Genomic DNA, 24,556 nt, shown 5'->3' on the forward strand with positions numbered 1-24,556 from the left:
CAAAAAAAAAAAAAAAAAAAAAAAAAAAAAAAAATTTAATTTAAATATAATTTAAGGGGGGAAAATTTGTAATTAAAAAAAATTTTAGCTTTGTCAGAAGCAGTAGCCTCAGTTATTCGTAATACTGTTTGTCAATTGTAGATTTTTATAGAAGACTCCTTTTTTTGGGTGTAACTCTTACTTTTTTCCTTTTTTTTTTTTTGAGACGAAGTCTCGCTCTTGTCCCCCAGACTGGAGTGCAATGGCGTGATCTCGGCTCACTGCAACCTCTGCCTCCCGGGTTCAAGCGAATCTCCTGCCTCAGCCTCCCGAGTAACTGGGATTACAGGTGCCTGCCACCACACCAGGCTAATGTTTGTTTTTGTTTTTGTTTTTTTTTGAGACAGAGTCCCGCTCTGTCGCCCAGGCTGGAGTGTAGTGGCGCCATCTCTGCTCACTACAAGCTCCGCCTCCCGGGTTCATGCCATTCTCCTGCCCAGCCTCCCAAGTAGCTGGGACTACAGGCGCCCGTCGCCACGCCCATTTTTTTGTATATTTAGTGGAGATGGGGTTTCACTGTGTTAGCCAGGATGGTTTTGATCTCCTGACCTCGTTATCCGCCTGCCTTGGCCTCCCAAAGTGCTGGGATTACAGGCGTGAGCCACCGCACCCGGCCTAATTTTTGTATTTTTAGTAGTGATGAGGTTTCACCGTTTTGGGACAGGCTCGTCTCGTACTCGTGACCTCAGGTGATCCGCCCGCCTTGGCCTCCCAAAATGCTGGGATTACGGGCGTGCGTGAGCCCCTGCCCTTGGCTCCTTTTTTTCTTTTCTTTTCTTTTTTTTTTGGAGACAGGGTCTCATTCTGTCACCCAGGTGGGAGTGCAGTTGTGCTGTCTCGGCTCACTGCAACCTCCACCTTCCAGGCTCAAGTGATCCTCCCACCTCAGCCACTGAGTAGCTGGAACCACAGGCACCCACCACCATGCCCAGCTAAGTTTTTGTAGTAGAGATGAGGTTTTGCCATATTGCCCAGGCTGGTCTCCTGAGCTCAGGCGATCCACCTGTCTCAGCTTCCCAAAGTGCTGGGATTACAGCTGTGAGCCACCATACTCACCCTGTGCATACTTTTTTTCTGTGAAAGGATATGTTGGTTGCAAGTATCAGAAAACACAAGTTGGGCTGGCTTTAGCTGTATGGACATGTACTGGACCCTCTGACTTAAAAGGCCACAGCAGGATTGGCTTGATTGAGCGGCCCAGGCTCCCCTACTCTCTTATCCCCGTGTGTGCTCTAGCATACGTCGTCATCAGGCTGGCTTCATTATGTTGGCAGAATGGCTTGTGGCTCACGTCTTAGGGCCACTCAGTGAAGCTTAGAAGAGCCTAAAAATGACTTCTGTCATCTCTTGGCCATAAGGGGTCACTTGCTTACCCACAACCATTAATATGGGTACATAGGGTTATGCAGATGAGTTGAGGGCTAAGGCACAACCCCTTAAGCAAATGTGGAGGGAGTTTCTCTCAGAACATGGTTGCTATCTAAACAAAACTTGGAGTGCTTTTAGGAAAGGGAGGACAAGAATTGGATGCCAGGCAGGCAACAAACAGTGGTTAAGATTCTCCCCCTAGGTTCCGCGCGGTGGGTCACACCTGTAATCGCAGCACTTTGAGAGGCCAAGGTGGGCAGATCACCTGAGGTCGGGGGTTCAGGACCAGCCTGACCCATATGGAGATACCCCGTCTCTACTAAAAATACAAAATTAGCCGGGCGTGGTGGCTCATGCTTGTAATCCCAGCTACTTGGGAGGCTGAGGCAGAAGAAACGCTTGAACCCGAGAGGCAGAGGTTGTGATGAGCCGAGATCGTGCCATTGCACTCCAGCCTGGGTGACAAGTGAAACTCCATCACAAAAAAAAAAAAAAAATTCTCCCCCTGGTTTCTGGTCCTTTGTTTTGTGTGGTAGGTGAAGATTAGGTAAATATGTAAGTAACTAGGAGGTATGCTTACTTTTGGATAACACTTCCTTAGGGAATACGATTGGAAAGTGTTTTGTTTTGACTGTCCCTTAGATTGTTACATTCCTGAAGAAACATTAGGTTGTCTTTACTGGTTGGAGTGCCATGGCTCATACCTGTAGTCCCAACACTTGAGGCTGAGGGGAGAGGATCTCTTGAGGCTAGGAGTTTGAGATCAGCCTGGGCAACATAGTAAGACCCTGCCTCTACCCTTTCCCCCAAAAAAGAATAAAATACTTTTCTGTGTGGTGGACTGACTAGTGCAAATCTAATTCTTAGGTTGAAATCTTATGTAGTCAGTATTTCTTCATAAGTGTTGTTTTGGTGTAGCATTGTGCTCTTATGGTTTGTAGATTGTCTGATTGAGAGATGGCTTCTCATTTGAGGAAGAGATAGGTCATAGAAGGAACTCTGTCACTGAACTTTGGACACAAGGCCCTTTGGACTTCAGTTCCTTGTTATAAACTTGCGATACCTGCTCTAATTCACATGAAGTTTTGTGTGTATCAAAAAGCTATAAGTAGTGTAATCTGATAAATTTTATTCTGTCATGTAAGAAAGTTATGCATTTGGTCTTCAGAATCAATATGATTATTTGCCCTCTGCCCCCACCCCAGCCCATTGTGGTGGGAGTATTTGTCTTCTAAAATCTGTTGGATTCAGTTTCACATGCTTATATAAAAACATTTAAAAAAATGAAAGGAAATACGGGATACCTACTGTGACTGGTGTGTGAATCAGTTCGTTTTCTTTTCTTTTGAGATGGAGTCTTGCTCTTTCACCCAGCCTGGAGTGCTGTGGTGCAGTCTTGGCTCACTGCAACCTCTGCCTCACAGGCTCAAGTGATTCTTCTGCCTCAGCCTCCCAGCTAGCTGGGATTACAGGTGCCTGCCACTATGCCTGGCTAATTTTTATGTTTTGAGTAGAGGTGAGGTTTCACCATGTTGGCCATGCTGATCTCCAACTCCTGGCCTCAAGTGATCCGCCCACCTCAACCTCCCAAAAGTGCTGGGGTTATGTGTATGAACCACCGAGCCACGTCTGCCAGTTCCTTTTTTGAATAAGGAAATGAATGTGTTGTGGTTAAAGGTTAGATTGACATTTCAGTGCCCTTGGAGTTTGCCTAACCTTCAAGTATGTGGCTCTTTTCCACAGTGACTTTGGTTTCGGTAAAATAATGTTGGACACAAGACTGGCCATGGTTTCTGTGCTCTATTTTTCTGGAACAGGTACCTGAAAGCCCACGCTTCTAGAACTGGGGCGTACTCAGAGCAGTGTTTGGCTGAGAGCCGTCAAGAGGCCGTGTGTGTGTGTGTGTGTGTGTGAGAGAGAGTGTGAGAGAGAGATTATCCACTGGACAGTAGTTTGTCCTGGGATTACGTTAAAATGTAGTCATGCCTAACATTATCCAGTAAGCATGCAGGTCTCCTAATTAGCCCAAGGTATGAGAAAGATTTATTTTCAATCAGGTAACTATTTAAAAAGAACTCTATTTTAAATACTTCACAATGTACATGGGACTTTATATTTTGGGAGACAACTGAGGTTGGGTTTGAGTGGTAAGGCACTTGGACTTGGTTTTCAGAATATAGTGTTAATAGTATAAAACTACATTATGGCCGGGCGCGGTGGCTCAAGCCTGTAATCCCAGCACTTACGGAGGCCGAGACGGGCGGATCACGAGGTCAGGAGATCAAGACCATCCTGGCTAACACGGTGAAGCCCCATCTCTACTAAAAAAATACAAAAATCTAGCCGGGCGAGGTGGCGGGCGCCTGTAGTCCCAGCTACTCGGGAAAATGGTGTAAACCCGGGAGGCGGAGCTTGCAGTGAGCTGAGATCCGGCCACTGCACTCCAGCCTGGGCGACAGAGCCAGACTCTGTCTCAAAAAAAAAAAAAAAAAAACTACATTATGCCCTGGTGGTGCAAAAACATACCTAAAACCTTAAATATTGTATCTGCTTTTCTCTTCTAGGACCTTCTAGTCTGTAAGGGTAATGTTTGCAAAATGCATGACTTTTAGTGTACTCACTGTCAGTTCTCATGTTGAGACTTGGTCATCTCAGAATTTTTGAGGTGCAATAATTGTCAGTTGCATAATTTTTTTTAAAGAGGTTCACAACTTGTTACATAACTGTCTTATATCTAAGCCAGGCTACTAGTGATTATTGAGTTTTCCCAGTGTTCAAATCTGTGATGAAACCATTAGTCCCATGCCAGTCTGACTGTTGGACTTCTTGTGTCTTCAATCAAAACAAACCAAAACTTGGCCAAGCTCTTTCCAGGATAGTTTTTTTTTTTTTTTTTTTAAACCACCTCATGTGGCCCCTTCCCTTTGGCCCTTGAGTTTTGTATCAAGTTTAGCTTCTCTTTTTTTGCTGTCTGGTTTGGCAAGTGTATGTTTACATGCCTACTTCATTTTTCTTCCTTTTTTTTTTTTTTTTTTTTTTTAGGAGAGTCTTATTCTTTCACCCAGGCTGGAGTGCAATGCTGCAATCTTGGCTCACTGCAACCTCCGCCTCCCGGGTTCAAGTGATTCTCCTGCCTCAGCCTCCAGAGTAGCTGGGATTACAGGTGCCTGCCACCACGCCTAGCTACTTTTTGTATTTTTAGTAGAGATGGGGTTTTGCCATGTTGGCCAGGCTGGTCTCGAACTCCTGACTTCTGGTGATCCACCTGCCTTGGCCTCCCAAAGTGCTAGGATTTACAGGCATGAGCCACCACGCCCGCTCATCTTTCTTTGCACTCTCCAAGCCTGCTTCAGAGTTGTTTCTTGTATCCCTTTTACTATGCTTCAGACTTTTTTCCTGTTTCTCCAGGTCTGGGCTTACCTCCATTTGGCTTTTGAAGAATAAAATTTCCTTGTTCTCTTCAGAAACAGAAACTTCTTCATTTATAAGCTTGATTAAAAGCAATTCTTCTAGGTAGGATAGGTTTAAAAACCTGATTGCTTCTAAGTTAACACATTTTACATTTATCCTTTATGTGGTCTGGTAAGATAAGTTTTGGTTGCTCAGTGACTTGGTTTCTCTTAATGCCTCCAACTCTTTCAGAATCATTTTTTAGGTACAGCATTACAAAGTCATCTTTAGGTTTGTCCACCCATTTAGGGTTGGCTCATCTAAATCTTTTCCTAAAGAGATGGGAAAGTGGTGATTGTCTCTAATGCTATTTATATTCAAAATGGTAGAGTCCTTGCTTTGTTTATGAAGAAGTTTATGGGAAATCAAGATTATTGATTCACATTATACCAGTAGTGAGACACTGCAGAAGTTACTTCACTCTTGAGCTGCTTTTTATGTTTGTAAAATTAGGATAATCCACCTGCTCAAAGTTGTGATGGAGAAGATATGAATGCACTCTATAGCATATCAGGTTCCCAAATTGATGTTGAATTCTAGTCCTGGTCCTTTTTATTTTGAAGTCTTTTTTATTTTTAACATCCCAGGTCCTACTTTGATTATTTTTTTAAGAGAAAAGATCTGTGGACAATATCCTTGTTTTTCTTTCTTCAGCAATAAAGACTGTCATCTGCCAGAGTCGGCCTTATTATAAAGTTCTGGTTGTTCTCCTGCCCTCTTGATATTTTCTTTAATAGTGCAAATTCAGCTTGGGATCCTCCGTGATGTCTGGATGATTTTTTTTTTTTTTCTGGAACACAGCTTTACATTGTTTGACTGTTGCCCATCCTTTCAGAGTCTACTGTAGACGTAGCAGACAAGAAATTAAAGCCGCCGGGTGCAGTGGCTCACGCCTGTAATCCTAGCACTTTGGGAGGCCGAGGTAGGCGGATCATGAGGTCAGGAGTTCAAGACCAGCCTGACCAACATGGTGGAGCCCAGTCTCTACTAAAAATACAAAAATTAGCCAGGTGTGGAGGCATGCGCCTGTAATCGCAGCTATTCAGGAGGCTGAGGCAGGAGAACCCGGGAGGCGGAGGTTGCAGTGAGCCAAGATCGAGCCACTGCACTACAGCCTGGGCAACAGACTCCGTCTCAAAAAATAAAACAAAACGAAATAATCAAAGCCGGGAAAAGGAATAGAGAAATGTATACAGTGTTGTTGCTTTTACAGAAAGTTCAAGGATAAAGTAAAGATGTTGGTTAATGCTGTTAAAGACATACTGGTGATTTTCTGGTGGCACAGCAGCTCAATTAAAAATAAATTGCAGTGACTTAAATTTTCAAATATTTTTTTCAACTTGATGAAACCACTAAAAGGTAGGGATCATTTTACCAAAACCCAGGTGGAGTATACACACAGAATCAAGTCTGGGAGATCTATTGGGAATGGTTGAGTTACAGGAAGCTGCTGGGAACTGGAAGGAGAATGAGAATATACCCAGGGAAATAAATAAAGCTTTTTGTTTCCACCATGCTATTTGGTTTTAGTGTTGAGCCGTCAATCAGAATTAATTTTTCCTTCTGAAACGTTTGTCGCTGTCTTCAGCTTGTTCCTGAATCTTGGTGCTGAATCTGTCAGTAGGAGTGCATCTCCATAATGACGTGGTAAAGGCAGATGAGCGTGGCCCGAGGCATGTGCAATACTTAGACCTATGTGTTGAATGATGAGATGCAAGTTATTTTAGGTAGTTCCATTACAGATAACTAATCTGTTTCTGTTAAAAAAATTTTTTTAACAAGACAAGCTCCAGGACCGTGTTAAGTAAACACTGAATTTAGACCATTAACATTAAATGTTACATATAACATTTTCATTATGACTGAAATCATTTCAGTTTATATTACCGATACAGAGGCCACATCATGGTATTCACTTTGGTTAGCTTGTAAAATGGTTTTCTTTAGGAGGGTATACAGTTTGACTCTAATGATAATGATACATGTTTTCTTTTTCTTTATTTCTAACAGAAAGCGTGGATACCCATCAACGAAGTTTTGATATTGGAATTCAGATTGGCTATCAGCGACGCAATAAGGATGTGTTGGCTTGGGTTAAAAAACGCAGAAGAACTATTCGTAGAGAAGATTTGATCAGCTTCCTGTGTGGAAAAGTTCCTCCACCACGAAACTCTAGAGCTCCCCCAAGACTGACTGTAGTGTCCCCTAACCGAGCTACTTCAACGGAAACTAGCTCATCTGTAGAGACTGATTTGCAACCCTTCCGGGAAGCCATAGCTCTGCATGGTAAAGCCGTTTAAACATATTTCTTTGGAAAAATGGTTAAGAGGGTGCCTGTGGACCCATTTTTCACTTTCAGGTTTAGGTCCAGATATGTTGTTTTTTGTCTATTACAGTAAACAGCTTGCTCTAGAAATGTTTAATAGAATGTAAGCTAAGAACTCATATGGGCGATTTCTGTCAGCTAACCCATCCTAGAAAATGTTTTTAGAAAGTTAGTTTGAGCTTATTGGTGTTAAAATGACATATCTTTCTGCAGCGTTGATTAGAATTTATCGCTTTACACTCATGTGTTGTACATGTTTTTCTCCTTCTGAAGTCAAAGAGGAAGTTCTTGTGTCTTAAGAATTCTGTTATATTTCTAATGGTCCATGACAGGCAAGTAAGGTGGGAGATTGTTGGGTTAGTTCTCATGGGACCTGGGACCTCCCTTGAAACCTTTCTTACTTGGTCTGCTCTAGATGGTGGGAGAGGATGGATGTTAAGACTCGACCTTCTGCCTATTGTCCTTCAGGTTCCTTGTGCTTTAAGAGGCGGGCCCAGCAGAGTGCAGCCAGTGGACAGGTGGATCGCTATCTCCCCAGACCAGACCTGTCATAAGAAGGCACTCTTGGCTAGGGGATTTTAGTATTGCTGGAGAAAACCAGGGAATGTAGTCAGTGATAAGTCTGTTGTTGCTTGTTGCTCTCTAATACAGACTTCCAAATAGAGCTGGGAGAGTTAACCTGTGTGACAGCATTTAATACTGCTTAAGGAAAGAAAGCAACAGAATAATAAGACTTGCTTGAAACCACGGATCACGCAGATGGCTAAGCAGGTAGAAGTAATTAGGTCATGAATTCTTTTTGGGTTTTTTTTTTTTTTTTTTTTTTTTGGAGTTGGAGTTTCGCTCTTGTGGCCCAGGCTGGAGTGCAGTGGTGTGATATTGGCTCACCGCACCCTCCGCCTCCGGGTTCAAGCAATTCTCCTGCCTCAGGCTCCTGAGTAGTTGGGATTACAGGCATGCACCATCACGCCTGGCTAATTTTTTAGAGACGGTATTTCACCATGTTGGTCAGGCTGGTCTCGAACTCCCAACCTCAGGTGATCCACCCACCTCAGCCTCCCAAAATGCTGGGATTACAGGCTGAGCCACTGTGCCTGGCCGTGAGTCTTGTTGACAGTTAACATTTTTGGGCCATAGTACAGGTCATCTAAAACAAAGTAACCTGGTAAGGTACTAAGAAATAGTGGGATATAAAGAAACTTTATTGAAGTTGAATCATTGAAACTTCAATACCTGTAGAGATTTTGTTCTCTCCTGCAAACTGTAGTTCTTTCCTGAAACCCCAATGTTGTTTTTTCTGTGATAGTGTTTAGGACAATTAAAAACAAAAACATGAGAAAGTTCAGGTTGTATGGATGCAGTACTTAAGACTGCACACTGTTCCTCATAGAGTGGAGTAGTTAGGCTGTCAGAACTTTGGAAGCTCGGGCAAAAATGGGATTGATCTGTTTATACTGAATTAGAGAGTTTCACATCTTTCCCCCTAAAGTTTGGGAAAACAGTTAACTAGAGGTGTACATAGTTTGTTAGATTAATTTTAGTGCATGGTAATATTTGATGCGGTTGTCTCTTAAGTATTGTGGTTTTTCTTCCTTTATTAAGAGGGTTGTGGCTCATTCCATGCTTCTCATAAGGTATCTTTTTTACTCTATTGTACTGTTATATTTTAGAAGAGAGTTTTAAGAAACATAAAAACCACGCTTGTTATCTTAACTTAGCAGTAGTGTACATAGTAGTAAAAAGGGCAAGCCAGCCCCCTCTGCCCTCAAAAAACTGTATCCTCCAACTCCCATGTATTTTCTTATATTGCAAGTGTTCCATCTGTGATTCATTGTTTTCCTGAACTTTGGGAGTTTTAAGTAAGGATACAGTTGAAGGGACTGTTGATAATTTTCACATGTTTAAGTTGTGAGGATTTAAAACTTAAATACAAGGTTTTGTGTAGGAAAAAATGATCTTTACCTCCAATAAATTTCTTATGTAGCACTAATCCAGTACAGATTGGAGACTGAATGCATTTTTACTCTTAGGGTTCATACCTTTAATTCATGGGTTAAAACAGTGTTGTGGTGAAGTAATAGGGCCCCTTGAAAGGCTCTACAGAAACATAAATTATACTGAGTTGTGCTCTACTGGTTTGTGAGAACATCAGTGTATTAAGGAGAATGGTAGTTTAATTTGAATATTTAAAGTAATTTGAATGGTTCTAGTACTAGGGCCATTGTTAACTACTAATGCTGATTAGTGACTTTAACTGGGTGTCCTTCTTATCTGATTTGTCTGAAGTCAACACTGTTAAGGTGCTCTTTTAAGATGTACTTGGAAACACCATAGTTAGGGTAAATACAATGCCAGAATTCAGTCTTGCATATTATTTGCTTAGCCAAATTCATGAAGTATAATTTAGGCCAAATTGAAGTTTTTGGAGTTTTGCATTGAGGGTGGGACTGAATTCATTTGTTTGGAGAGCAAAAGGATATGGGAAAAGAATTGGTATATTGAGGCAGGCTTGAGTTTATAATCAAAGCAAACTCAACGTTCCTCTTCATGTCCTATGTATTTAAGAGAGGACAGTTTTCCCTCAGTTTTTTTCCCCTTCCTTACCCCTATCCCCATGAAATACAGCCCAACCAAACAAATACGTTCTTAATTTAAAGGAATATGGCAGACTTGATGCCTGCTGAATATTTCATGTAGATAGAGTGTGACAATGAATGAGATCCTAAGTCATTACGCTTGTAAGCCTCGGAACCCAGTTTAGTGGGAGAGACTAATGTAAACAGCTTTAATCAAAAGTGTATCAATTGGCCAGGTGCTGTGGCTTACACCTATAATGTCTGCACTTTGGGAGGCCAAGGTGGGTGGATCACTTGAGGTCAGGAGTTTGAGACCACCCTGGCTAACATGATGAAACCTTCTCTCTATTTAAAGAAAAAGTATATCAATTTATGGTTATCAAACAGTTTCTTTTTTTTTTGGAGACTGAATCTTGCTCTATAGCCCAGGCTGAAGTGCAGTGGCTTAATCTCGGCTCACTGCGACTTCCGCCTCCTGGGTTCAAGTGATTCTCATGCCTCAGTCTCCCGAGTAGCTGGGATTACAGGCGCCTGTCACCACGCCCAGCTAATTTTTGTATTTGTAGTAGAGACGGGGGTTTCACCATGTTGGCCAGGCTGGTCTTGAACTCCTGACCTTAGGTGATCTGCCTCAGCCTCACTGCTAGCCCCTAAGTGCTAGGATTGCAGGTGTGAGCCACTGCCCCAGCCTCAAATAGTTTTTATCAAAGCTACTTCAATTAGTGGCTAGCAAGGCTTAAAGACTAATTCAGAGCTTCATTTTGACACTTGTCTGCAACATGTTGCTTTTTTTCCTGTGTCCTATGGGACCTAGTCATTTGTATGTTAGACTCACAGAGGAATTAAAGAGATAAACATGCATGTGCTAAATAGATTTCTGTCTTGCTTTGTTATCCTGTCTTAAAATAACATTATTATAAATTTCCCAAGAGTTGAATTAATACTAATAACTGGTAACTCGTTTTTATGTAAACAGCATACTTGAGACCAGAAATCTGGACTGCTTTATGGATCTCTGCCTGCCATTCTCATTGGTCCTCTGTTCATCCCTTCTCTTCTAGAGCTTCTCCTTACCTTGGCTTCTCTTCTGCCATATTGGCCTGCCTGACCTGTCCTCGGCCCCATCACTGCCCTAGATTACGTTCCCTACCTCTTCACTTCCAAATCTGGGCCTCTTGTTTAGATCTTCTCTCCTGACTGCCAGACGGCATGTCCCACTGTCCTCCGGTGTACATCTCCAAAGTGTCCCACGGGCATTTGTCTCAGATGAAGTTTCAGGTTGGACTTATTCTTCTGCCCCAACAGCAGATTCCGTGCTGTCTCTGGAAATACATAAATATACAGCGATTCCTTTTTCTGTTGAGGCAAACATAGATTTGGATAATTTCTTTCTTTTTCTTTTTTTTTTTTTTTGAGACGGAGTCTTGCTCTGTCGCCCAGGCTGGAGTGCAGTGGCCGGATCTCAGCTCACTGCGAGCTCCGCTTCCTGGGTTCGCGCCATTCGGTGCCCGCCACCTCGCCCGGCTAGTTTTTTTGTATTTTTTAGTAGAGACGGGGTTTCACCGGGTTAGCCAGGATGGTCTCGATCTCCTGACCTCGTGATCCGCCCGTCTCAGCCTCCCAAAGTGCTGGGATTACAGGCTTGAGCCACCGCTCCCGGCCGATTTGGATAATTTCTATTCAGGTCATGAATGTGGTATGTGGAAGATATTCTGAGAGCAGAAAGGGATGTTTCACAGCACAGCCAGCTGTGTGGTGCTCATGGCAGGCCCTCTGGAGGAGGTGAGCCTGGGCTCTTGGGCTAACGTTTTAGCTCTCACTTCCTTCTGAGCTGTTGTTGCCAGTCCATCTTTCATGAGACCATTGGAGTGATCTTTCTGGTCTTGTCACTTCATGGTTTAAAGTTTCCCTGGGGCCTACACAGTGAAGTCCAAATTCAGCATGGTGTATTACAAGACTCTTATGATCCAGTGTTAACCATGGGTTAGGTATCCTATCCATACTGTTTATCTCTTGAATACCTCTGTGCTCTTTGACAAGTCCAGCCCCTATGTGTTCATACCTCACTTCTGTGACACAGCCTTTCTTCAGGTCTCCCAATCTCTGTAGCCTCCCTGAACAATGCATTTGCTCTGCTGCTTGATTTTTTTTCTGTGACTGTCCCATTCCCCTCGGCACACATTATAGTATGGACCTTGTCTTGGTCCTTTTTTTTTTTATTTTGGCTTTAACAGAACATAGCAAAGAACTTGACATAGATGTATTCTGAGCTTACCACTGGAGTTACCACAGAGGTCTGCTAAGTGAATACAACACAGTGGGGACCCAGAACCTCTAGAAAGGGTTGAGAATGACAGTCCCCAGATAGCTACAATCAGGGAATAATGTAACCTGTTTGCCTAGGGTGGTACATGGTAATCTTGAATTAGAACAACTGAGACTTCCATGGGACCTTAGGGTGATAACCATTAAACCTACTCTTTCAGTGTTTGTTTACTTTGTAAAAGGATCACACTCAGGAGGTTGTCATTTAATCCTCATACCTACCCTGGGTTATTAACACTGTTGATGACGAAAGGTTTACTTGGCTAAGATAATGGAGCAGTTTAGTAAGTGGTAGAATAGATACTCCAGTCTTGTCTCCAAAATGCATATTTTTTTGAATTTAAAAAATTTTTAGTTTTCAATATATTTCTTATTTTTGACTTTTTCTTTTCTGTGGAGTTGGAGTTTCATCATATTGTCCAGTCTGGTCTTGATCTCATGGGTGCAGGCCATCCCCCAACCTCGACCTCCCGAAGTGTTGGGAATACTGGCATGAGTCAAGGTGCCTGGCCTCAAAATGCACACCCTTAACTACTATACCCTTACGTTTTTAGATGTGGGATTTTTGTCTACCACATCATCCCCACTAAGACCTAGGGCTTAGGTGTTGAGGTGGGAAAGATTTTTAGGCTTTTCTTCTCAAAATTAATCAGAAACGATGTGAATTTTATGTCTCTTTCTGTGGTTTTCTCTGTAAGCAAATCTGGATTAGTAGACTTAAAGGTGAATGAACAACTGTATCCCTGGTTCACTGGTTAGGAAGAGTACGTAGTCTTTGTGTATAGGCTATTTTCCTTGGTAACCTTGGGCAACATGCTCCACCTCTCCAAGCCAGTCTCCTTTGTGAAAGGTGATATAAGATAATACATTAAATGAGAACCCAGGCAGGTTACCTACCCTACCATGACACTGGAAGTATTCTTTGCCTTGAGGAAAGGAGAATTCTGGTTTGTTTCAGGTCCTGTGGGTACCCTCTTTCCCCTGGGCAATTTTACTATAAAAATAGACCAAGGATCTCAAGGCGCCCAGTGGCTTTTGCCTTCTGGGATACTTTTTTGCCTCCTTGTTTAGTAAGGGTCATGTTTTAAATTGCAGCTAACACGCTGGAGGGGGTCAGATCATTTAGAACTTTGACCTCTTAAATATTACTTGCTAAGATCTTGAGCTTGTCTGATGTTGTGACAGACTAGTGAAGTTGATTACATTGTCTTTCTCCTCACTGGAGGGAGAGATTTGGAGTTGCCCTGTCCAACCCATTGCTATCTCTGGAAAGGGTTGGATTGAAATCTGGTCTCCATTCTGAGCTGTCATCATGGGAGTTAGGTGAAAAGGGTCCCGAGTAAGAAGATGGCGTGGGTCCTAGGGTGGGGAGCCAGATTCCAAGTCAGACTTCACTCAGTAGCTTTATGCAAAGCCCCACTCTCACTCGTAGCATCTCATGGGTGGTCTCTGCAAGTTGCTGACCCTGATTCAGACCCTTCCATAAAAACCAGACACTTGGTTTTAGTTCCCAAACTGATTTTGATGACATTCTTGACTGCAGGGCTTGGAGGTAACCCCACTGGGCCTGAGTTGTCCCTCTGTAAAGTTACACATCATTTCAGACTCAAAGGCCTCTAGCATGCAGGGTCTGGTGTCATAATAGGCACTGATGGGAACCATTACTATCGTTGGCTTTTGACTTTACTCTTCCCAGTTGTAAGTTCCTTTCCTGTTTAAAACAAGTTTTAAAGACAGGGGAACTTAGGCAAGCCCAGGCAGTCCAGCCTTTAATATAAAAATTTCAAAACAGGACAAAAATTTTGTAAATTGTTTTTTTTTAAGCGTGCTTTGTGAGTTACAAGACAGCAGCAGCTCCTCAGTGTTGATTGCCGAGGCCTTTTGGCTTGAAAACTCTGCTTTCTTTGTGGATTTGGTGTTAGGAGTTCTTACTGTTATTCTGCAAACTTTACTATTGTCCTTTATTTACTGAATACAGTGAATACCAAGCACTCTGTTTATTAGAGGCTAAGAGTAGGGGCAGGTGATGAAAGAAACAAAAATGCTAATAATCTCCTCAAGGAGTTTCTGGCCTAATAGATTATAGTAGACAGTGTGAAGGATCTAAACCCAGGGAATCAGATTGAGGCACAGTGTCATCTCCTTGAGAATTAATAGGCTGCATTTCTGGGTTCCTCCCCCCCCTTTTTTTATCCAACAGAGTCTTTCTGTGGACTGCATGGAACTTCTTACTCTCTTAAATCATGAAGTTGCTTGATAATATTCTTAGATTTGGAGAAACTAGGTGTAGGGCTCCATGAAAAAATCATTCGAAATCAGGTTTAGGGGTATAAGGTTGGATAGGATGTTTTATAAAGAAGAATGTAAGGCAGATAACTAATTTGTCACATTCAAAGTATAAAACTGCTACCTTTTCCCTAGAAAAGGAAAGCTCATTTTAGGCAGCCTAAACCAGTAAGATTTTCTTTCTCCTCCAAGTGCAGATTTTTGTACCCTTTGTTTGTCAAAACATTCTTTGGCCCTACACATGCCAGAGTGATAAGGAAGTTACCACATTTTTTCGAGAACAAATCACTCCTGATAAAATTTCTTAGACAGTTGATCATTTTAAGAATAAATTTAATTGTGTTTGGCTGTGTCTTGCCCCTTTCGTGTCACTCTTCTACCTCTTCCATCACTATAGCTAAATATTTAGAATTAGAAGTATGTCTTGGCAGCAGCACGAATGTTTCAGTTAAGTATTTTAAAACTGATGGATGGTATGGCCGGGCGCAGTGGCTCACGCCTGTAATCCCAGCACTTTAGGAGACCGAAGTGGGTGGATCACCTGAGGTCAGGAGTTCAAGACCAACCTGACCAACATGGAGAAACCCCGTCTCTACTAAAAATACAAAAATTAGCCAGGTGTGGTGGCACATGCCTGTAATCCCACCTATTCTGCAGGCTGAGGCAGGAGAATTGCCTTAACCTGGGAGGCAGAGGTTGCAGTGAGCCAAGATCGCGCCATTGCACTCCAGCCTGGGCAACAAGAGCAAAACTCGGTCTCAAAAAACAAAACAAAACAACCTGATGGTATAGTACGAAAGAAACATCTTGCAGTTTTCTGTTGCAGAGAATTAATTAGAACCAACCTGTTGGATTATACCATTCACCTTTCAGAATCCTTCCTTCTTTCTGGAAACCCACACGCCTCCCAGCAGTGTGTGGAACGCAGTTGATTCTTAAGGAATGCTTGTTGAATGTTGCAGTCTGCATCTTCTTGAAATAACAGAAATGTTGATAGCTGTTTAAAAGTAAAATGTGTCTAAAAAACATTTGGAAATTAGATGTAAGAGATTAATGCACCAAAGCAATCTCTTAATTACTTAAAATGAATTATTTCAAAGAATCTTCTTTAATTGAATTTTCTTTGAAGTCTGGAATTTGTAAATTATGCCCCTTTGTTCAAACCAGCCCCTGAAAAGAACAATTAAGGCAATTAAGATACCATTAAAATTTTCAGTAAAAAGTTGGCATTTTCTGTGTATTAAGATTAGATGTTAGCTGCTGAAGTTTGTGGAGGTAGGACATAAAGCTTCCAACATCAGTAGTGCAAAATTGTGTTGAACCCGCAGTAACATTTTGTTGAACATTTTTTTCATTGCAGTGGAAAGGGCCATGTAGCATGCCTCAAAGCCAGGTTACTCAGCCTAGTGCTTGTTTAAGCAATTTTGATATTCATTCAAGTTTAATTTTCTCACTGATTTTATGATTAATTTCTTGAAAAATTTGAAAGTTTTCAAGAAGTAAAAAATGAGTATCTTGTTATCCCACTATATTATAGAGATTAACTGCAGTTCAATGTTTGGTGCATTTTCTTTTAGTCTTTTTTTCAATGTATAAATATTAAAATTATTTCATAGTTGAGATCATACTGCATATATGATACTGTATCTTGCTTTTTTCATTTTAACGTCGTGAGCAATTTTCCCATGACATTAAAAACTGTCTTTGAAAAATGGAAAGCATTTGGGGCTGTCACCATAACTGAAAATGTTTCCTTGGTGTGACACATGTATCTTTGTAATTGGTTTGATTTAGTGTGCTTTATTTCAATAAAAATTCAGTATTATAATTTACAGATTGGGGTGGGGAGTGGTATCTACTTCAAATTACCGAAATCTTCCTAGTAGAATTCCTTTTTAAATGTTTGAACTCCCCTGGTACATCTTAAACACGACATTGACACTGCAAGTGCTTTGGATGTCCTGGCACCTCAGAACACAACTTTGTGCAAAAGGAGTGCTGTGCATCTGAATAGTGCAATTCATTGCCAATGCAAGAATGCCAGTTTCTTAGGGCCCCTGGTCAGGATATTACCCACTTTGTTTTAAGTTGTGATTTCAAATCCCATTTTCTATGGGAGATAACACTGGTGGAACAGATCTGCAGAGGGCCCGCCCTGCACCTGCGCTGGTGGATCAACGGTGTCTTCTCACCTCCCAGGGCTAGCTGCCTTAGCTTCCCTCATGTGGCTTAAGTGGCTGGGAAGCAAATAGACAGTGTAGATAAAGTCCTGGGCCACTGGCTGCTGGACTGAGGCAGTGAGATGACTGGACTGGCATTTGTTCTTTCTCTGCCTGTATGTGACCTCTAACTATGTGCCTGGAAACTGAATTACATGTAATTAATGCTGCAAACAGGATTTTCTTACTGCCTAAGCATGAACTTGGTGTGAAAATAATAGTTAATAATTTACCATGTAACTTGGATTCTTATAACCTGGACTGTAAATTTGTTTTAGCTCCAGTGGGAGTTTTCCTTTTCAAAATGTGATTAAACCATCCTCATCTTTTCCACCCCTGGACTAATCATTTAAAATGGATACAGAAACTTTAAAACTGCTGAGTTTATCTTGTGTTAAGCAATTAAGACTTCTCTGTCTAATCATGCTACTTGTTCTGCTTTTGTCAATTGATAATCCCGTAGCCCTTTTGAAAAAGTATGTTTTTGGTAGAAATTAAGTTGTATGCCCTCAGGACGTACAACTTGGTTTTGTTTTGTTTTGTTTTGTTTTTTAGTTCTGAAGCATGTTTAGATTTTTCTGTACTTGTATAGGTCTGATTATGTGGCTTAGCTAAGGTTTTAAAGCATCTTCTAGTAGCTGTCATTGGTTTGTAAAATAAAATTTGGGCTGTCAAAATGCACCTTTTTTGGTTGTTAATCTTAATTATTTTTGACCCTTGTGAAAAGTCTTTTTGGGGAAGATTAGGTAGGCAAACTTTGAAAATATTTTCACTGCTGTGAGAGTCAGTCATAGATCATATTGCACATTGTAGTTATCAAGCTAAACACCCAGGTCATACACCCGGTAGAAAAAGTTGATTTCCCAGAAACTGCCGGAATTTTCAGATTGACCAAACTGATGTTTAACACATCTTCTTTTTCATGAAGAATGGCAATTGAAACAATAAGGAACATGTGCTTGAAATCCCTAGTCCACTTCTAGGGATACAGTGTTTTAAGCCTTCCATATTTGTTGTTAAGTATTAAACATGCTGCCATGGGACTCCTATGTTAACAGCGGCTTTGGAGTGGGGTTTGTTGAATTCTTTTTGTCATTTGAAATGACAAAGGGGATCTTGATTTTAATTATTGAAATAGCCCAGTTTATTGCTGAATGTGCCCATATTTTGCCATTATACCTTTTGGATTATGAAACAAGTATGAAAGGTTATCTTTGAAGAACATGGGCACCTTGTAATATGTTACAGGCTGAGACACTAGGATTGCATGGCCCTCCCCTCAAGTTTAGTCTTGCTGTAGAACTTTAAAAAAGCTAACAATGGGAATAATTGAGTTTTAAACTTGATGGCAGTGATTTAAGTGAAGAGAACCACCTGAATTTATTTCCTGGTGTTGGAGAGGTGAATAAATATCAACAGATGAGCCTTGGATTTCAGTGGATTTCAACATGAAGGGGTAGGACTTTGAGGTATTATTATTTTTCAGAATTCAATGAAGGTTATGTGCCAGGCACTGTGTTAAGGTCATTAGATGGAGATGAAAAGATATTTTCTATAGGAAGAGGTGGTTGGTTGCACCATACTATAGAAAAATAGCTCAAGATGTTTTTTGTGGTTTGTTTTGTTTTTTAAAAATGAGCTTGTGCTGGTTGGAGAAGAGGAAGTGAAGTTCCTTTTTGATGGTGTTGAGTTTGAGATGTCCAGTAGACAGTTAGAAATCTGGGAAGGCCCGTGAGCTCATTAGTCCCGTTTTGGGAAACGTGTGGGTAAGGTAGGGGTTGAGAATATCACCCCGGGTGACACCAGCCTTTCAGGAACAGAAGGGAACCCCCCCCCACCAAGGCGACTGAGGAGGGAGCGGAGAGTTTCAATTTCAAGGAGGAGGAAAGAGGAGCCAGTAGGAGAACCGGGAAAGGAGCCTCAGAAGAGGGTGCTGGGGAACAGATGGGCCCACTCAGGGAGTGACAGACTTTTGTAAATGTTGAAAGAGATAGTTGCAGGCCTCACTATTTCAGAGAACTGCAGATTGCATGATGTTGGCAGTGGGGATTTGGTCTAAGGGTGAAGTGAAGAGGGCAGGAAGGGAAGGGAGAGAAACTGTTGAGAGATGAGGCCTAAGAGGCAGGCTGACCCTAGGACCAACCTGCAGCCACCTTTTTTTGCTAAAATACTCTAGGCTTGGAAGAGGATCAGAATAACTGAACAGGAATATAAATTACATTTGAGTGAGAGTCCCAGCTATTGTTTACTACCTGTTGACCTTGGATGAATTACTTTTAAACTTGGATTTTCATCTGCAGAATGGAAGATATTATAGGTATCACAGGAAGTAATTGACATAGTACCTGATGCAGGAAGTACTTTCACGTTAATGCTTTTATTTTTTAATAGGTGCTAGCCTTGGAAAGGTTGAGCGGCTAGAGAGGGACAGTTTGATTTTCTCTGACCACCAGTGGGAAGGGAGGATGCGTCTTCTGCAGGGAGAGCAGCCAGGGGATTGGTTGGATTAGTGCAAAATGGAATGGGGGGGCACCTAGAGTTCAGAGTTGAGAACCTCAGAAGGGAGGTGTGGCCCGGAGGACATTGTCAGCATGTGCGATGATAGTGGGAGGCCATGGTTTTGAGAACATTCACAGAATATTTGGTGGAGAAAGACATCAAGGGGAATGATTTGATGTGATAGGAGGCAGAGACTCTCTTTTCAACTTAAAGTTCAAATTTAAACTATGTATTTATGGAATTCATGATTAGAAAGAATGGGCCCCTGTCAAATGAAACCTGTAAGCTTACTTGAAAATCTAAGATATAAGTCCTATTATTTGAAAATTGATTATACTAAATTGTGTTATAAATTTAGTCAAGCAATAACAGATCCCTAGGTGAGGCGAGAATAGTGGAAGGGGAAATTCCTAAGGCAGATCACTGCAATGACGGTAGGTTTTTAAAAATGCAACTGTGGTTCATGTTTCCTGGCCTGACTCGTACTTTCACAGGTTTATCCTGAACATTTAGGAGTGGAATGTAAGTTTGGCTCCTTAACTGTGTAAGAGTTTAAGGAAAGGAATGAGTATCTATGAGTGCTGGGTATATTCTGGATTCAGTAAAGTAACTTTCTTTTGCTTTTGAGGTGGAGTTTTGCTCTTGTCACCGAGGCTGGAGTGCAGTCTCGCTTCATTGCAATTCTCCCTCAACTTGGTTCAAGCGATTCTCTTCCTCAACTTCCAGAGTAGCCGGGATTACAGGCGCCTGCCACCACACCTGGCTAATTTTTGTATTAGTAGAAACGGGGTTTCACCATGTTGATCAGGCTGGTCATGAACTCCTGACCTCAAGCGATCTGCCCGCCTCGGCCTCCCAAAGTGTTGGGATTACAGGTGTGAGCCACCACACCCAGCCCTGGATTCAGTAACTCTTAATGTTGAAAACAAAGCAGCAGGATTCTTCACAACCTTTCCCCTCCCTCCTTCTCTGAAGGATTAGAGAGGATCATGATTGAGGCTGTCCTGAAGGATATCTACCAAATACATTCCAGACCTTAGGTGATCACATAACCCGATTTGTCCGGGGCAGACTGACTTTGTACCTGGTGTCCCAGTAGAAATTTTAACAGTTACTTTTTTTTTTTTTGAGGCGGAGTCTTGCTCTGTCGCCCGGACTGGAGTGCAGTGGCCAGATCTCAGCTCACTGCAAGCTCCGCCTCCCGGGTTTACGCCATTCTCCTGCCTCAGCTTCCCGAGTAGCTGAGACTACAGGCGCCCGCCACCTCGCCCAGCTAGTTTTTGTATTTTTAGTAGAGACGGTGTTTCACCGTGTTAGCCAGGATGGTCTCGACCTCCTGATCTCGTGATCCGCCCGTCTCGGCCTCCCAAAGTGCTGGGATTACAGGCTTGAGCCACCGTGCCCGGCCAACAGTTACTCTTTTTGAGCTCAACAGTAATACTGTTTTGGATGATAAATTACGTGATCACCTTATCTAGAGGGGATGTTGGAAGAAGCCCACCCAGGCCTGGAAGTAATTTCTGGCTCTCCTGAATGCTTCACACACATACGCACTCATCAGAGGGGTCTGTTGGAATGGTAACTTTGGGTAACCAAAAATGTCTTGTCTTTAAAGCAAACGCTCCTGTCCTTATCTGTAAATTGTGTGCAGTACCTACCTCATAGATGGGAGAATTTCATGAGATATTTGTACACCTAGCTTGGTAGTTGACACATAGTAACTTACAGTAATTGGTAGTTACCAATATTGTAGATATTGGTGTATTACCAATAAGATACATGTCAAGACCACATGATATGTTTTTCCAGAATAAAACTTAATTGCTTGCCAGTAATCCCTTATAAAGAAAACAGGCAGACATGCTTTGACATTGTGACAACATGGAAAGTAAGTGGGTTGCTTTCAAAAGGGTTAAATAATTGAGCAACTCTAAAACCTTTTTTCTTCTTCCTAGGTCTTAGTGGTGCAATGGCTAGTATAAGCGTGCGTTCGAGTACCCCAGGCTCTCCTACACATGTAAGCAGTGGATCGAATGCTAGTCGAAGGAGAAATGGACTCCATGATGTCGATTTGAACACTTTCATATCAGAAGAAATGGCACTCCACTTGGACAATGGTGGAACTAGAAAGCGTACCTCAGCCCAGTGTGGCGATGTCATTACAGACTCACCAACCCATAAACGCAACAGAATGATCTAAACTGCAAACATTTTCACACCCACCATGCTGCTTGAAAGCCACTTGATCCTCAACATATACTATAATTGCAAAGGAAACATGAGGCCATCTTCCCTTGTTCACTGTTTAAGACAAGTGAATTCTATAGTGGTTGCCATAAAAGGAAGTTCTAGGTATTTATAGTAGATGCCTCTTGTAATTATGGCTTTCTTAAAACTATAATCCTAGCAGAGGACATCAGATACTGTGTAGTCGTTAGCAAGATCATCATAGGCAAACATATATCCGTTCCAAGGCTAAAAGTGACCTTAACTGTATTTATTCTCAAAGGGAAAGGAAATATCAGATGTTTATTTGGTTATAGAATGCTTTTTTTGGGGGGTGGGGGGTCCATTTCCTGCTGTGTTGAGTATTTTGCTTCAACAGTATTGCCAGGTTCCTAAAATTGTCTAAAAACATGATTTGGCTTCCATTTTTGCAGCTGCACTGTACCGTGCACCTGGTTTCTATATAGTAACAGTGTGCAATTCTAATTATTGGACTGTGCCCTGTTTTTAAGTTTTCAAAGCAGTTTCTAATTCTGGTGATTGTGTGATGTAAAGAGGTGCTATGATGGTCATGCAATTAATACTTAATATTGAATCAATGCACAGAGCTTTATTGGATTCACTTTGTGTGTGTTAGTGCTCTAAAGTAGCAATATTAATATTAAACTGCCCCCAGATTAACCCTGTAGGCCTAAAGTACTCAGTTTTAGGACAAACACTACTTCCCATGCGGGGTACTTTCCTTATGGTAAATGTAAACATGTAGACTGCATTCGAGGTGAGCTAAAGTAGAGAGGTCATGAGCTTTGAGAATGGGCTTCCTTTTTGGTTCAGTATTAGAGGGAGAGGGAGATGGATGGTGGGGTAGGTTTTCTAGTCTATCATTTTACATTTTTCATGGAGGCCCTGCTTAGTGCAGTTTCCATTGGAGTGGGTGGAAGATGATAAAGCTCTCTTTTATTTACTAATAATGTGATTGCAACTTAAAATAGCAAAACCCAACTCTCCCTGTTCCTCCAATCCCTCTCCTGAAAAGTTCAGTTTGGAATCTCATTCTGGAAAAGGTGGAATCGCATGGAGATTCTCTAGCTGTTAGGTAGACCTAAATAAAAGTTCTCAATAGATTCCTCTTTTGAGTAAATATAAGACCTCTTGTAGCTACAATGTTTTAGAGCATGTTTCATCTTCATTTTTAATATCCTGAACTGAATGATAGTGTTTTTTTAGATGAAGAACTGATGTCAGCCTGCCAGGTACTGTAATTTATTCTATCATATTATTATATTATATATCAAGTAGGACAGTGAAAAATGTTTCCTTGCAAACTTGTACTCCAGTATCAGTTACTTCTATTTTTATCCTTAAAGACCATTGCAAATCAGTGTAAGGGTTTTTCCAGTAATTACTCACAGCACTTTGTTAAAAGTTTGCAATTTCTTCAGCCATTTAATAATATCTTTCTGTGAAGAAACTTTGCTAAGTTAACCATAAACATTCATTGACTGGGTGGGATGTGAATGGAATGTTAGAAATGTGTGAAGTGAAGTTCTTGTATTCATTATAGATGTAGCCCTTATTTAAAAAAGTGAATTCCATACTAAAACTAGGAATGAAAGTGAGATATTTTTAAATTTTTGCAAAAGTGGATCATTTTTTGTTGACTATAATAGCAGGAAGAATTATAGCAATCTGTCATTTTACCTGAAACAGACAAGCCTATGTATTATGAATACTTTCAAGCTTCCCTTTGGAATATACAAGACATGCATTTGGAGTTACCTTTGTTTTTCTATCGTTGTAAATTTAGATTCTGGAATTGGGGTTTGGTGGTGCAACGTGTTGCTCACAAGTGGCCAGAGCTCCTATTCCTAGAAGGATTTTGAGATGGAGGAACACATATTTAATTCCCCTTTATGCCTTGGTTCTCGTTCCTCTTTCCAAGTTGGATAACAATTTTTTGGTTGTTTTGTTTAAGTTGGTGCTCTGAAGCTTAATCTCAGTACCCTTTACTCTGAATTGTCAAATTTTGATAAAACGTGCCATTTTTCTTTGGTAAAAGAAAGCAGGTCTTAATGTCTGCCAGAACACAATTTATATGCCTTATTGGCTTCATTAAACTTTTACAAAACTTTAGCATTTGTTACTTTTTTCCATTGCATTTACTTTCAAATGCACCTAATGCATTTGTCACCCAGTTGCAACTTTTCCCTTCTCTGTCCCATTGCTGTCTCCTGTTCCCCCACGCACAGAATAAACATGAAGCTCACCTGTAGACGCGTAATGATTTCTCTTAGGAAAACTTCTGACAGCTAGATTTTTGAAATGTTTCCCTGTGCTAGTTTAGATGCAGAACAAATCACGGAAGATTGCATACCTCTGTGGTACTTTAAAAACAAGTTGACTTTTTCAGTTTCTTGAACAGTTAAGGGTGGATTTAAAAACGAAACAGTTTAGTTTGAGCAGAACCTCTCTTCGTCTTAAGCCAGATTCTCTGATTCTTTTAGACATCATAGCTCCTTAGTTCTGCTCCTGTTGCCCTAACTTGGCTTGGGCAGGTTGAAGTTCATCCTTAGACTGCAGCGTTCTGAGCATGGCTGAAATATTATAATGTTTAATATTTTATACAACAAAATTAATGGAAAGCATTTGGCTGAATCTAAAGACCTGCAGTCAGATTCTTCAATGTGGTTTACCCAACTGGAGTAGTGATACACACCTTAATCATAAAATGAATAAAAACAACAAAACCATGGGGCTTGTCTGCAGTTTTGTTTTGATCATCACATCTGAGTAACTTTTTGATGCAATCAGATGAAGTTTAGGCTTCTAAAAAAGAATTAGCTTTCTAAATGTTTTTTTCTAAGGGCTACTGGAACTCATTAAACTCGAATAATTGTGGCTTTGGGCCTGAAGATTTCCATTCAACAGTGAAAACTGGCTAACTTCCTTTATAGTGAGAGGGATGGCCAACATCCGACCCAGAGGGTTAGTCAACCTCAGAGGCCAGTGCAAGACGCCAAGAGATGATCTTGAAATGGGGCCATAATTTTAGAAAATTATGAACAGAATGATTAAGTTTTTGGCCTGGATACTACCTCTAGTGGTGACTGTGTTAGCAGATTAATCTCATTGCATTTTACTTCATATAGTATGTTATAACCTGGCATTTCATTCCTTAGATTGATAACTGAGGTATTTAGTTTTGGTGAGGATGGGAACCTTCAGAGATACATTCTGGACTT

General features: G+C 41.3%; 1 protein-coding gene across 1 annotated transcript in view; it reads left to right on the forward strand.

Moving 5' to 3' along the window:
• C17H16orf72 (chromosome 17 C16orf72 homolog) overlaps positions 1-24,064 on the forward strand; it is a 30,130-nt gene extending 6,066 nt beyond the window's left edge. The window contains exons 3-4 of the mRNA XM_023225813.1: positions 6,868-7,143; positions 21,044-24,064. Coding sequence (XP_023081581.1) covers positions 6,868-7,143; positions 21,044-21,288 — 521 coding nt within the window. The 3' untranslated portion in view covers positions 21,289-24,064. The remainder of the gene's footprint in view (positions 1-6,867; positions 7,144-21,043) is intronic.
• Positions 24,065-24,556: the final 492 nt, after the last annotated feature.

Source organism: Piliocolobus tephrosceles, chromosome 17 (genome assembly GCF_002776525.5).
Source record: "Piliocolobus tephrosceles isolate RC106 chromosome 17, ASM277652v3, whole genome shotgun sequence".
NCBI lineage: Eukaryota > Metazoa > Chordata > Mammalia > Primates > Cercopithecidae > Piliocolobus > Piliocolobus tephrosceles.